Source organism: Patella vulgata, chromosome 9 (genome assembly GCF_932274485.2).
Source record: "Patella vulgata chromosome 9, xgPatVulg1.2, whole genome shotgun sequence".
Lineage (NCBI taxonomy): Eukaryota > Metazoa > Mollusca > Gastropoda > Patellidae > Patella > Patella vulgata.
Genome location: NC_065887.2, coordinates 10,459,364 through 10,475,327, shown reverse-complemented (window position 1 = coordinate 10,475,327; position 15,964 = coordinate 10,459,364). Strand labels below are relative to the sequence as shown.

General features: G+C 35.2%; 1 protein-coding gene and 1 long non-coding RNA gene across 3 annotated transcripts in view; one reads left to right on the top strand and one right to left on the bottom strand.

The window, feature by feature from the left end:
• The first annotated feature begins 6,887 nt into the window (after positions 1-6,887).
• LOC126831777 (sterol regulatory element-binding protein cleavage-activating protein) overlaps positions 6,888-15,964 on the top strand; it is a 33,174-nt gene continuing 24,097 nt past the window's right edge. Inside the window, exons 1-2 of the mRNA XM_056103310.1 lie at positions 6,888-6,968; positions 9,892-10,113. Coding sequence (XP_055959285.1) covers positions 10,001-10,113 — 113 coding nt within the window. The 5' untranslated portion in view covers positions 6,888-6,968; positions 9,892-10,000. The remainder of the gene's footprint in view (positions 6,969-9,891; positions 10,114-15,964) is intronic.
• LOC126831778 (uncharacterized) lies at positions 12,686-15,754 on the bottom strand. 2 transcript variants are annotated; one of them, XR_007684322.1, is made up of 5 exons: positions 15,590-15,727; positions 14,777-15,015; positions 14,198-14,317; positions 12,972-13,757; positions 12,686-12,923 (listed from the first exon to the last, which is right to left on the bottom strand). It is a non-coding gene; the product is annotated as an uncharacterized LOC126831778 (long non-coding RNA). The 2 variants fall into 2 exon arrangements; XR_007684321.2 differs by lacking the exons at positions 12,686-12,923; positions 15,590-15,727 and adding an exon at positions 15,737-15,754 and having other exon boundaries at positions 13,176-13,757.

Below are 15,964 nucleotides of genomic sequence, written 5' to 3'. Positions count from 1 at the left end.
GTGTTTAATGGCCGCTTCAACCGAAGGTGATATCACAGACAAGTTGCCTTATTCTAATTTTTATCATCTTAGCACACGCGCAGGAAACCGGAGTACCTGGAGTAAACCAACGAAGTTGAGAAGGCGCCCCTATCTCCCAGCCACATACGCTCAGACCAGGGATCGAAACCACAACTGCAAGCCAGAGGTGACCGGCCAGCTAGTGGTCGAAATCCACACTCTAGACCACTAGAGATTTATATGGAAAACAATCACTGATTTTATTTCACACTACGTTTCAACAAGTTCCTCTTGTCGTTCTCACTTACTTGAGAACGACAAGAGTTTTTATACGCCCACATTTACATGTGGACGTATATTGTCGTCACCCCTGTCCGTCCGTCTGTCCACAACATTGAGAACACTCTACAGGTCACAATTCTTATCCGATTTTGACGAAACTTAAAATATACGTTTATCTCCAAAAGATCTCGGTTGCTTTCGATATTGGCATGTATCGGATCGAAACTTCATGGATTTTGGCCCCTAATTGTACAAAAAATGAGGTTTTTAGCTTGTGGACACTATAGAGGTCACAATTTTAAACCAATTTTGATGAAACTTGAAATGCATGTTTATAACCCAAAGAGCTTGGTTCCTGTCGATATTTGCGCATATTGGATCGTAACTTCCTGAATTATGGCCCCCGATTGTACGAAAAATCGTCTTTTTTAGATTGTGGTCCTTCTGGAGGTCACAATCATTATCCACCGTTACACCGTAATAAAGGTTGAGTTCGAATTTCGTGAAAATCGGACCAAAACTGTCGGACAAAATGGCTGCTGCTTGTATGCGAATAGTGTAAAAATATGGTATATCAAGGTTGTGGACCCTGTAGAGGTCACAAGTTTAATCCGATTTTGATGAAACTTGAAATGCATGTTTATAACCCAAAGATCTTGGGTCCTTTCGATATTTGCGCATATCGGATCATAACTTTCTGAATTATGGCCCTTGATTGTACGCAAAAGCTTGTGGTCCCTCTAGTGCTAATAATTTTTATCCGATTTAAAAAATCGTTTGAATATATCATCATTAAACTGTAATGATAGCTGAATTATGGCCTTTCATTGTACGAAAATCGCTTTTATAGCTTGTGGACCCTCTGGAGCTCACAATTTTTATCCAATTTAAAAAAAAATTTGAATATATCACCGTTACATGGTTGAGTTAGAATTTCCTGAAAATCAGACCAAAATTGACGGACAAAATGGCCACCCCTCATACACATAGTGTAAATATATGGTATATCAAGAGTGTGAACCATCTAGAAGACACAATTCTGATCCGATTTTTATGAAACCTGAAATATATCTTTATAACTCAAAGACCTTGGTTCCTGTTGATATTTGCACATATCGGATCGTAACTTCCTGAATTATGGCCCTTGATTGTACGAAAAATCGCTATTTTTTGTTTAGCTTGTTCTCTATCCATCTCTTGCAAAATGTGGGCGTATCCTGCCTAGCAACCGCTGGCTATATTATATGTTCCAATTACTAAATGCCGTATAAGGATTTGATTAATTCATAAAGTTACAGATCAAAACGTAAACTTATACAAAATAAATTACATCTAAATTAGCCAATAATCAATGTCTTTTCAGTATATAGTTTCATTGTAAACATAAAGAGTACATTTCCACAGTTTTTAAATATCAATAGTTTTATTGATGATATATTATAATATACAATATGTAATTAGATAGATTGTCATTCAATTTGATAAGCAAATATACAACAGCTGTTCAGTTTGAAATATAAATATTCTTTAGGTTAAGGCCTAATAGTGTATGATGATATATAAACATATCAGGTAAGAGGCCTGATTAGATCAGATGACAACTTTTATGTATAGTCGAGCATTCACAAAAATTCTAAAAAATGAATTAGGTCAGGTATTCTGTTATCAGTATTTGACAGACATCAGGCGTCAATGAATGAATCAAATGGAATTTTATAGCACGTCAGTTCCAACTGGGCTATATTGCGCCATACAATTAATGTTGATTGTAATGAGACAAATAAAAACAATATCACTATAAAAAAAAATGAAATGAAATAGGATCTGTGGTTTGTTTGTACTTAAAACCATTTCAAATCACAATCATCAGTTTATTTCTATCATCAGGCTAACTCAATTTCATATTTAGTTCTTAAGGTTTTATTTAGAATCTCAAAACTTGTAAATTTTTTCTTTAGAATTTCAAAACTTGAAAAGTTTTATTTAGAATTACAAAACTTGAAAATGTTTTATTTAGAATTTCCAAACTTGAAAATGTTTTACTTAGAATTTCCAAACTTGACAATATTTTACTTAGAATTTCCAAACTTGAAAATGTTTTATTTAGAATTTCCAAACTTGACAATATTTTACTTAGAATTTCCAAACTTGAAAATGTTTTATTTAGAATTTCCAAACTTGACAATGTTTTATTTAGAATTTCCAAACTTGAAAATGTTTTATTTAGAATTTCCAAACTTGACAATATTTTACTTAGAATTTCCAAACTTGAAAATGTTTTATTTAGAATTTCAAAACTTGACAATGTTTTATTTAGAATTTCCAAACTTGAAAATGTTTTATTTAGAATTTCAAACTTGAAAATGTTTTATTTAAAATTTCAAAACTTCAAAATGTGGAACTAAAAACATTTGAGATAACAACCAAGTATTTTTGTTTTTTAAATTATTATTTCATAGCCAAGAAAAAGGACACAAAAATTTCAAATTGGTCATGTGTTGATTTGATTGACAGTGATCTGTCAGAATCTGTCCACCTACAGCTATTTTAACTTGCATGTGCAATACATGTGACGTTACAGGTGTATCGATTCAAATATCTAGCCTTTGAAAGTTAACAGATTTGATTGGGGGTGAAGCTTATTATATACCTTAAAGTGAGAGCACTTTGAAATTAGACACAAATGACTATAGATCTCACAAAATCGTCATAATATTAATTAATTTTCAACCTTGGCTAGCTTGATAAAGTGGTTAACAATATTCAACCTTGAAGTGCTTGATAAATTGCTTAAACATACATTATGCAAGAGCTAAATCTGCCTATTGCAGGTCTTTCTTTAGGTCTGAAATGTTATCTAAATTATTAATTAGACATTAATTAACTTATCCAGACCATAATCAACTCTCGATGCCATCGTTAGCCTGCGATGTTTATTGGATTAAGTTCCGATTTGCTGTTCAACTTCCATTCATAATTAAATCATGAAATGGATAATCGAGACTATGTTTTTTATCCTACTAACTTCAGTAATGATGATCGAGGCTAGCCCGAAAATTCAATAGCTAAAATCTCGGTTCATAGTGGATCAATTTGACTGAAATTTTCAGCAAATCTTTTACATTATCTATTTTTTAAAACTATTATAGTGTGAACTGCCAGCTACCATAATGTATCTTTAATAAATTGCTTAATAAGTCTAGTCTAAGCGTCGCTCTGTATTAATTAATAACTGTATTTCATAGAGCTGCTTACTGTGTATTTCCAGATCAGAAACTTAATTCCATTGAAACATTTTGGTTAAGGACCTTACAGACTAATTAATTACCTTATTACATCATCAAGGCTTTCAGGTGCTTCAGTCATGTCAACATGGCTGATTAACTGTCCTGATATTTAATGGGATTCTAATCTTGAACACACAGGTGACTGATGCGTCTGATAACTGCTGGTTTTCAATCAAAAGCCGACATGACAGATGACCAAAATAAACAAAAAGATTAATTTAATTATAAACAAATGTAAACATGGCAAGGTCTTTGGGGGCGTTTGGAAACATTGGACCATGAAAAATGTATGAAATTGTTTCTATTTATTTGGCTGGAACATTAATAGTTTATCCTATCATCTTGTAAGATGTAAGGAAGGTTCCACAAGATATTGGACATAGAAAAAAAATCATTTTTTTCAAAACTTTCTTCTCAGACCCCCTTATCTCCCTACGTGGTACCACACTGAACAAGATTTTCAAATTCGAATAGTGTTGATTGAGTGTTTTTGATCTGGTGTTTTTCTACCACAAGAGTTTCAAAAATTCCTTCTCTGACCCCCTGCATGATCGAATTTACTTAAAATCAGAGTCATCGATGGACCAGACAGTTCATTATGTTAATAAATGCTTAAATACTAATAAATATGAGATTTGAAACTGTTCAATGTCTATGCACAAGCCAATCTGATTAAAATACAGATCTATATTTCGTTTCGTGTTTTTATACTTTCAAAGGCCTACACTACATGAATATGTGACCAGCTGTTGTTGTCGAAAGTTGTCATAAATGGAGGTACATGTAGTCCAGGTCCAAAGACAGTGACGTGCAGCCAGTACATCACTATGTAGCCCAAGTGACATATGTTATATTTCAGTTATCAATAAAGATTGATTAAAATTAAGTATTTTATGGTCTTAATGCCCTTGCATAGGTGCGGTTGTGTGTGTCTGCTATAGTGTAGTCAATTAATATTCATTTCATGTTCAACTGCACTTTATAGTCTGTCTATCAATACGAAATATGTCATTCTATGATAGTAAGGTACTTTAAACATACATTATGCAAGAGCTAAATCTGCCTGTTGCCGGTCTTTCTTTTTAGGCCTGGAGTGTTTTCTAAATCATTAATTAGACATTAATGAACTTGTCCAGGCCATAATCTACTCTTGATGGCATCGGATTTCTCCAATATTAAATAGATTAGAACAGTTCAGCCATATTTTGATTTAATTTAAAAATGGAGGAGCGAGACTTAGCTTCGAACAACAAGTACAGTCGTTGAAATTATTGCACACGTCTTGTCAAACCTTCAAGGCTATTATCTTCGCTCACAATAGAGTAATTTGAATGAAAATTTCAAATTATTCATTTTACATTATCTATTTTGGAACTATTATAGCAAGAATGGCTAGCTCTTTAACTAAATCTAACATAATGTATCTTTAAAGATATACTACATGTATATAATGATTGAAAACAAACTGTCCTAGAAAACAATTACCATACAAGTTTTCGATGACAATGGTTGTAACTCTGCAAGTATTTGAAACACGATTGTAAGTTTTTATGGGGTTTATTCAAATAAAATCAGTGATAGGGTTTATATCTGTGAATAGGTGATAAATAGCCATAAACAATCTTCCCTGTAAAGTGACTACATGGTTTCCATAATAAGGGCAATAACTCCACAAACTGACATGCCACTCTGAATACATGTCCAAGAAGGATAGACAGAAAATTAAAAAAATGAAAAAAAATGCCCAGTACTCTTAATTAAAGTGATATACTAGTTTTTGGTGGCAAATGTAATAACTCTACAATTAATTAATGTAGGACTCCAAATTCACATAAGGGGGGTTGGATGGCCGAACGGTTAGCACATGCGCAGTGTATCATAAGATCTGTCATTGAGTCAACTGGCATGGTTTCGATTCCCTGGATGTATGTGACAAGGATTAGGGTTGTCTGTCCATTCTCGTGGGTTTTCCCCAGGTCCTCTGGTTTCCTCTAACTCCTAAAAGACCCCTATGAGCAAGCGAATTATTGCAATAAAATTGAACCATATGGTTAGAAATTTCAGACTTGAAAGCAGTTGTGAATGACTGACTGGCATTAGCTAGCGGAACGTAGCTTTAAAAACTTTGAGATATACTGATGTGTTTGTTTTTAGCTGCGATTGGATACCTTTGGTTTCACCTGGCAAACTTAATTTCATTATTAATGCATTTTAAAAATAAGTCAATTTATCTAGCGAAACAACATTTTCGTTTATGTACAAATGTTGTCGGTATAGATAATCTAGAGGTGTTCTTAACGGCAAACCTATATATCCCGTTTTAAAATGTGGGGCACACCCTCAGAACACTGCTTTAAACGCTTTTTACCTGTGTCAGGCAGGCTCATATGCTTAATTGTAGTTGGATGTGGCAGAAATAAAATAAATATAACAATAATCAATCGTAGTTTTGAAGAAAATATTTACAGTTTTTACTGAATGAAGTACTATGTAATCTGCATGTATTCTCCTAAATACTGAGATTAACTAATTTCAGTTTTTATTTATTTTTAAACTGCATACTTTTGAGCTATCCGTTTCCATGATGATAATTCTGATGCTACCATATTCACCAAATATTAAAGAAGACTAAAGCATAAATACAATTGGGCTCTCCTTAATTCCAAAAAATATAGAATTACTCTTGCAATATAATTAAGAAGAGATTTTTTATGGTAACTTTTTTTCTAATTTTTACAATTGGCAGGAACTTTTTATGGCTCCCACACAATTTTATAAATGTGAAGGCCTGAAACACTGTCATACTTAGCACAAATTTCTGTCCCAAATTATGACTGATTAATAGTCTGATCAACAACCAGTACATCATGACTTAACAAAATCAAGCAGGATTAACCAGAGCTCTAAATATGTTACTGTAAAGTGTCTGGTGACAAATGTTGCTACATTACGTCAGAATGCGTGAAAGGTATTACGCTCAATTAACTAGTACATAACAGAATATAGCTAATTGTGTGAGAAACGATCGAGAGGATCATTTCTCGGGCCATTGCTTCAGGAATATACTAGCAACTTTAAATTTATTCCTAGAATGCTTGAATTACTAATGCGTGGAAATGTTTTGGATTCGCACTAGTTCGGTTCAAACCTTTTCAGCTGCAAACATTCACATATCGACATCGCCACACATACTAATCTACTACGATGACATGTCTTCACGCTTTGAAAATTATGCTACTTTCAATTTTCCCGCGATTGAGTAATCCTGTCGGAGAATTTTAGCCAATTGTTATGAAGATTATATTGTTCTGCGGAGGTGGACGATGGAAATAATAATTTCCGGTCATGCCGAAAATAAAACTATTATTCAGACAAAATGCAAACAAAAAAGTGACCTGAGTGAGTACATGTGCATATTTTTACGTAAACGATTTATCAATTTCTATTTTACGATCAAATTAAGTCTCACAAAGAAAACCCCTGAAAAAACGACAAGAGGCGTACTCTTAGTCATTGACATCTCGACTTAAAAATTTGTTGATAAACAAAACATGTTATTACGACATTACATTAGGTCTCTAACTAATCGGATAGGCCTAATCCTAATCATTATATTTCTGTAATTTAAGTTGTAACATTACAATTAAACTGATCATAATACGTGAACTATATCTTTGATTGTTTTATGTATTTTGATTTAATTTTGTTAAAGATATAATTCCTTGAAATTCTGGATCCAAAATCAAAATGCATACGGTACATGTAGGCTAACCATCGATATTTTAAAAACATACTAGGCAGTAGGCTATTAATATTATACTGCCTAAGTAAGCTCACCCCAAAGTAGGCCTACTGATACAACAAAAAATATATTTTTCAAGATACTTTAGACAATCTACATATATTAACATAGCCACCATTATGTACATGTACCACATTTTTGTAAGATGATGAATGGATGAACAGTCAAGCATTGGGCCTGTCAAGTATTATCATCAGTACTAAAGTAGCCTATACCTAGAGAGCAATATGCAAATGCTAATATTTGGGACCAAGAAATTGGCACAAATGGGTTGCAACGCATATAATAATATAATGTAATATGAACTGATTTACATTCAATCGTTTCCATTTTTACTCTAATTTCAAATTATGCGCATGCTCTCCAGATAAGAATATGAGGTCACCGTTTGACATGACTAGTGGAATATGTCTAGCCTCATTCTTTGAGTCCCTTGTTGTTAAAAATGGCACTGAAACGCATTATGGTACACGATTTTTGTACTGTACCAATAGTAAAATGCATTATGGTACACGATTTGTGTACCGTACCAATAGTAAAATGTTTATTTTCTATTAAATATTGGATATCAGAAGCCCTTCTTTTTGCGGTAAGATCACTGCAGCAATGTTGATTTAAATTGACAAATAATTCGTGTTTTCAATATCTAAGACTTTGGATAATGTTGAGTTAGAGACTTGGCTACCCCAATATACATGTAGTCTGGGCTTCAATAATTTGATTAGATTTTTCCTAGTCATTACCAATATATTATCTTACTGTCAGTTAAAGTTAAATAACCTAATTATGCTCAAATGAATGAATGATTTATAATAGGTTAGACAAATTAATAATTTTCCTACTACATGTTGATAGGAAGAAGAGTAGGCCACCATTGAGTTTTCCTATTGCATATTTGTATATGACATGGTACAGTGTATACTAACAATAACCTTACGGTGTGGAGCCACGGTGGCTAGGTGGTTAAGACGCTGGCTCGCTAGCCTGGAGGTCGGGTGTTCGATCCCTGCATTGGCCGAGAAAGTTCATCTGGATTTTCCGACGTGGTTTCCCCTTGTCAGTGGTGTAGGACGGAGGCCCTGACAAGGACAGCTGTCTAGTCCTTCGGATGAGACAAAAAACCGAGGTCCCGTGTATACATTAGAATGCACGTAAAAGATCCCTTGGCAGTTGGAATTCGATATAAGAGTCGGCGATAGTGCCGCTGCCCGGGCAAAATTTCCCTCATAGCACACTGTATGGCGTATGCCCGTCTTCATTAGCCCAGTATAGGAGCAAAACAGTAGGACGTTAAACTCCATTTCATTTCATTTCACCTTACGGTGTGACAATAACATTCATTACTGAAGACTTTTAATGATGGGAATTAACATCTACATGAAACAAACTAGGTCATTTTGGGACTATAACATCTACACTCATTTAACACTCCCCATCATAAAGTGGAGGGTTGGGTGGCCGAATGGTAAGTGTGTCTGTCATTGAGTCAACTGGCATGGTTTCAATTCCCTGGTTGTATGTGACAAGGAGTAGGGCCATCTGTCGAACCTCATGGGTTGGGTTTTCTCCCGGTTCTCCTGTTTCCTCCCACTGCTAAAGACCACTATGTGCGAGCAAATTATTGAGATAAAATTGAATCATATGTTGGTCCCAAAATGACCTAGTTTGTGTCCAGTTGATGTTATACCCCATCTCTCTCTCTCTCTCTCTCTCTTAGGCTGACCTTAAAAATATCTTTGTTTCGCCTATGTGCGAGCAAATTATTGAGATAAAATTGAATCATATGTTGGTCCCAAAATGACCTAGTTTGTGTCCAGTTGATGTTATACCCCATCTCTCTCTCTCTCTCTCTCTCTCTTAGGCTGACCTTAAAAATATCTTTGTTTCGCCTAACGCGACCGACTAACTAAAACCACGCCCGACTTAAATTATTTTATTGCACTTTTCCGCGATCTTTTTATTTTATTTTGTGTGTCAACCTGAAATATATCACGAGAGTTATTTCCCTTTACTATGGCTATGGTTTGATTCATTATTGAAACTGGTTGATCAAGACGAAAGCGTCATAGGTGTCGCTTCTCAACAAAATGGTTGCAGACGAAAGCACGTCCATTCCCACGAAATGATTCTGCCTCTATGTCTGTGGGGCGTTGTTTTAAACATGACGACGATATTTTCAATATCCATTTTCGAGAAAAATAAAGGCACAACCCGCACGATCGTTAAAAACGTGTTGAGGGAGTTTCAAACGTGAGTTTGTCGCAATTTGTGTGCGAGTCGTGCATCAAGAAAAATCCCGATGTCATTGATTTGTTTGCCAATAAAAGAAGACGAATGTTTGCACCCGGAAAATTATCAAGCTGTCAAATTAGCTCTTAAAAAAAAATCTGAAAAAAAAAACAACCTACCGACCCTTCTCCTTGATTGTGGGTCGGGTTTGGTGAAACAAAGATATTTTTAAGGTCAGCCTTACACATCTGATTTATTTTTTATCCTGAACCCAATCTCTCTTCATTTCAGATGATTCATGTTGAAAATGGCGTAGAGGAGAATAACAGTAGAGTAGAAGTCTTATATAACTTATACTGGACACATGTAACTATGTCCTGTACTTCCATAAATTTAAAAAATGAAGTCTTTTAAAGAAAGAATTTCCCAGATTTACTACACCCATGGATTGTTCTGTGCCAGTCATCCGTATTCTATAATTATTAGTGTTATCATCACTAGTGCCTGTATCTGGTAATTATTATTTATATTAATATTTGTGACTGTCTGTTTGTTTGTCTTTTCAGGGTATATGCATTATAATAATAATAATAATTGAATGGCTTTTATAGTGATGCATTATGTTCAAAAGTCATTTACAGACTATTGCATGGCCATATGGTTTAATGTGTGCGCATTGAATCAATTCAAGTGGCTTGGTTTTCTCCAGGTCCTCCGGTGCCTCCCACTGCTGGGGAGTTGGATGGCCGAATGGTTAGCGTGTGTGGGCGTTGTATCACAAGGTCTGTCATTGAGTCAACTGGTGTGGTTTTGATTCAGCGGTTGTATGTGACAAGGAGTAGGGTCACCTGTCTAATCTTGTGTGTTTTCTCCGGGGCCTCCAGTTTCCTCCCACTGTTAAAGACCCCTACGTGCAAGCGAATTATTGAAATAAAATTGTACCATATGTTAGTCCCGAAATGACCTAGTTTGTGTCCAGTGGACGTTAAACCCCATTTCTCTAGTTTTCCTTATTTATAATTGCATACGTATAGACCAAGACATTAATTGAGAGCATTAGCTGTTTTTATTTTATGATCAGTAGTGGAATACCGCGTTTTATCAGTGAAATAAAAGTGTTATTCCACTGGCAAAGTAGTCCATGTTGTTTTTACCTAAAATGATTGTAAAATCATAAAATAAATAGAACATTTGTCGTTTTATCGTGCATGAATAACATATTTTATTTCATCTCTAAGCAAGAAAACGTTTATATTTTCACTCATGCTACGCATTCGTGAAAATATACGTTTTCTTGCTTCTCGATGAAATAAAATATGTTATTCACTCTAAAACGACAAATATCCTCTATATATTTGTTTCCATTTTATACGGTGGTTCTGTGAGGAGGATGTTGGCTCGTTAACCAGGAGGTGTCAGGTTCGCTCCTGGTGCTGGTCGAGAAACTTCCTTGAGGTGTTACCCCTTTTAAGTGGCGTAAAATGTTGGTCTTGGCAAGAACAGTTGGAAATCAAAACAAGAGTAGACTGAATTTCCCTAATACATGTAGCACACTGCATGGTGTATACCCATCTTCATCAGCCCATATCATTTCATTTGTGTCTAAATATTAAACATACATTATTCAAGAGCTAAATTTGCCTATTGCAGGCCTTTCTTTTGGGTCTTTTCATGTTAATAAATGTCTAACTAATAATTTATATAATAAGATACATTCCCGGGTACAAACTGGGTGATTTGATGATATATTTGGACTAAAAACATATTCAAACTAATTAATTTATCATAATTTTGCCGGAGGGCCTGACAAGGACAGCTGTATGCCCGTCTTCATTAGCCCAGTTTAGGAGCAGAACAGTAGGACGTTAAACTCCATTTCATTTCATAATTTTGCTTCAAATCCTTCTCAAAACATGGCAATTGTCAGGGAATACCCGGCAATAAAAAATCAATCAAAAGAGGTCATGGTTGTGTCACATGACACAACGGGTGGGAAGTCGGAGGAGAATTCATTGCATACAAATATCGAAGCCTAATTAAAATCTTGGATTATCCACTGCCCGCGTCTTTTTCCGTGATTTTTATCTCAGAAAGTGTTGAACATCTAACTCTTCATAAAGTTTATCAACATGTACATCAAACGCTCAATCTCCGTGTGCAACCTTCGACGTCACTCGTGCAGACACTCCTGATCGTTGGGCTGTCGATTAGGGAAACATGTACATTTTTGTCCTGTATGTGCTCCATGAGTGTTTTTCAGGGAATCCAGTATTTTTCTAGTAAGATTAGATATTTCTACTTTCCATATATACCAAAATTGCCATACTTTTATTGGAAATAACCACCCGATAAATACTTTTCTGGGAACATAGCTTTACGGCCAAAAGAAAGTCCTGCAATAGGCCTCATAACTTGAGACTTATCCAGTTCTAAATCATAATACTTGTTATCAAAAAATAGTCAGTTAGCTTTAAACTGGACACAAGTACAAATTTGATATTAAACGAATGTGAAAGAAATTAGTGCTAGATACACAAGATTAAATGATACCCGGGTTACAGTGTTACCTTCCTTGAGTAGGAGTCATGGTGGCCAAGTGAGTAAGATGCTGGCTCACTAACCTTAAGGGTTCTCTCCCGATGTTGACCGAGTAAGGCCCTCTGGATATTTCGGCATGGTTTTCTGCAGGAATAGTGTCTAGTTGTTCGGATTGGATGTACACTTGGCATTCAAAAGAAAAGTAGCCAATAGCGTTGCTGGGCATACATGTAATTTCCCTCATTGCACACAGCTTAGGGTTTAACTTGACACTTGACACAAAATAGGTCATTTTTGGACTAACAGAAGGTTTAATTTTTATTTCAATAATTCGCTTGTGCGTAGGGGTCTTTAGCAGTGGGCGGAAACCGGAGGACCCGGAGAAAACCCACGAGGTTGGACGGGCGACCCTACTCATTGTCACGTACAACGGAGAATCGAAACCACAACAGTGACTCAATGACAGACCTAATCATACAATGTGCTCGCACTAACCATTTGGCCATCCAATCCCCCTAAACACTAACAGAAGAAGAAAAGAACATAATATTAATATGGATATTGTATTAATATATTATACCATATAAAAAACCAAGAGATAAAGTACTGGGTAACTAAACTAATATTGACCAATTAATGAGAGGACCAATCAACGAAGGAACCTATCTTAGTATTAACCAGTCAATGAATATATCTGCTTTAATATTGACAAATCAAGGAAAGGACCCATCTTAGGATTGACTAATCAATGCAGGGACCCGTCTTAGCATTAACCAATCAAGGACCTGCCCAGGCATTGGTCAATTAATGAAGGGACCTTCCTTAGAATTGACCAATCAATGAAAGAACCCATCTTAGCATTGACCAATTAATACAGAGACATGCGTCAGCATTGACCAATGAATGGAAAGGACTGCCCAAGATTGACCAATGGCTATTTTATATTTAAATGTTTTTGGCTACACAGATTACACCAATACAAATATAATCACAATATGAAGTGTTTTCAGCTAGGACAGAAATAATTAAGCTTGGTGGGCTAGTGGAAAATTTAATATTTTGAAATACTGCATTATAACTTATACATTAGAATTTTACTAAGAATAAATTGTGAACAAATGATTTTATAAACTTTATGATGGGCAGGACATATAACTGAGTATGTCCAGTCTTATCAGACGCTGTCTTTTCATTATAATTTCGAAACTAGTAAACGCCAGAGGAATCACAATAAACCCAATCTTCCGAACAGCGTGATTGCTGTGACATGAACATTTTTTGTGTCTTGTGTAACATATATACTTTTGAATGAATGTTTACATAAGACATTGCAACCACTGAGGTGTCTAACCATAGACTTTAGTTCTTCTATTAGCAACTGTATTTATTACCTCAGTAGCTAAAACGTCGATCTAATATCAACAATCAACTCCCAGTGAAACAAATTATGCCACTGTATATCTATACACTATAATTCCTGTAATTTTTGCCGGGTAGCAGGAATATTCCTCCGATAAAACTGATTATACCGCTTATCAGTGTAAGATAACAGGCCCAAAAGACATTGCCATTGGTTGTTTTCTGAAAGTATACTGCAAAACTTATTATCAAACCTACACCTGAAAGAGATAAAAAGATGTAAAAATATCTCAGTATTTAAGACCCAATTTGTCAGAGTAAATTTTAAATACAGAGTTTAAGAAGACTGTACACAATCAAGATTTTATAGGTATTGCACTTGATCACTTGTAGAATCTTGTGAACATGCTAAGGTCTTTAAATTAAGTTGACCTCTTTAAGTTGTAATTGATCTTCCGTATGACATTAGGTTATGACTTTGTATATGAAGGGGGATGGATAGCTGAATGGTTAGTGTGTGCACACGTTGTATCATAAGGTCTGTCATTGAGTCAACTGGCAGGGTTTTGATTCCCGGCTGTACGTGACAAGGAATAGGGTCACCTGTCCAACCTCGTGGGTTTTCTCAAAATGACCTAGTTTGTGTCTCTCTTTCTCTCTCTCTATGTTTTTTTTATTTCAAAACTCAGTGTCACAGTACCTCCAAATACACTGCTTAAAATTGCAGGTGATCTCTGATGACAACAGCATGGGGTTATAGATGCAATAAACATTAATATGAAACCAATAACTGCTAGTACAATAACAGCATACTCCCAATCTAAAATAAATAAGATCAATCAGAAAAGATAAATATTTATATCTCAGAAAGCTGAAAAGGTCGACCCACGTCAAAGATCCCTAAAAAAAAATTTCTCCAAAACTACTGATTAGGGGTGGGGTGGGGGATGGCCGAATGGTTAGTGTGTGCACGCTGTATCATAAGGTCTGTTATTGAGTCAACTGGCGTGGTTTCGATTCCCCGGTTGTATGTGACAAGGAATAGATTGCCTATCTTACATCGTGGGTTTTCTCCTAAAGATCCCTACGCACAAGCGATTTATTGAAATAGTCCCTAAATGAACTAGTTTGTTTTGAGTGGACTTAAATCTATTTCTCTCTCCCCCCAAAATAACCTAGATTGTGCAGAGTGGATATTACACACCTCTCTCTCTCTCTTTCTCCATCCCTCTCTCCAGCTTTCAGGTCTTTATGAGATGACAAATTAAAATGTACAAACCAGAATGATCCTCTTTAGGGATTGTCTTGCAGCTTTCAAATGTCCCAGGTCCATCACATTTTATAAATAGTCCACGTTGAAACTTGTTCCAGGCTGGCGTTGGTATTCCAATTATTGCTAAAACAATGGCAAATAAGATCAAACTTGATCCAATTTTATAAGTAAGGGGTTTTACTAAACTCCCCATCTTATTTGTAATCAGATGTAAACAGCTGGTTAAAGTATTGGTAATTTGATTTCTGAAATACAAACATCATGTTTAGAGAGAGATGAAGTGAGCTGTAACATTCAGTTCATCCAGATTTTCCTGAATGGTTCCCCCTTGTTAGTGGTACAGACTAGAGGGCCTGGCAAGGGACAACATATATTCGTTCGGATGAGACAAAAAAATGTGGTCCCATGTACAGTAACACATTGGAATGCTTGTAAAAGATCCCTTGGTTGTTGGAGTCAACTGGCGTGGTTTCGATTCCCCGGTTGAACGTGACAAGGAGTAGGGTCGCCTGTCAAAACTCGTGGTTTTTCTCCGGGTCATCCGGTTTCCTCCTACTGCTAAAGACCCCTATGCACAAGCGAATTATTGAAATAAAATTGAACCGTGTGTTAGTCCTGAAATGACCTGGTTTGTGTCGTGTGGACGTTAAACCCCATTTCTCTCTCTGTGTCTCATTTACATCTTTCTTTATCAATTTAAAAATTATTTTAATTGTATTTAATCTGTTACAGTCAAAATAGTCAAATGAATAATATTTTAATTAACTTTAAGCTGATTTTGGAAAGGCTAATCAATTTGCGTAAAAAGTTTATACTTACTGTAAGGAGCAGTCCAGGTCTAGTAATAGTCCAGTTACCATAAAAATAACCTCTTAAACAATTTTAAATAATAGATTGTACTATATGTGTTCAATTAGTTATTATTGTTATTAGCCATTTTATATGATAATATAATACAATAAATACCTTTATAATGACAAACTAATTCTAATTTTATAATCATAACAATACATAATGTATAGAGTGATTCACAAACACATTGTACCAATTATTCAACTTAAAATTACATTAGAAAAACCAGACACTCCTAAGGTCAACGTTAATATGTTAAAAGTGGCATAATGCAAGGGTCATTTATGTGTCATTGTTATTTTAACAAGTGTGGAAAAAAACCAACAATATATATATATAAAC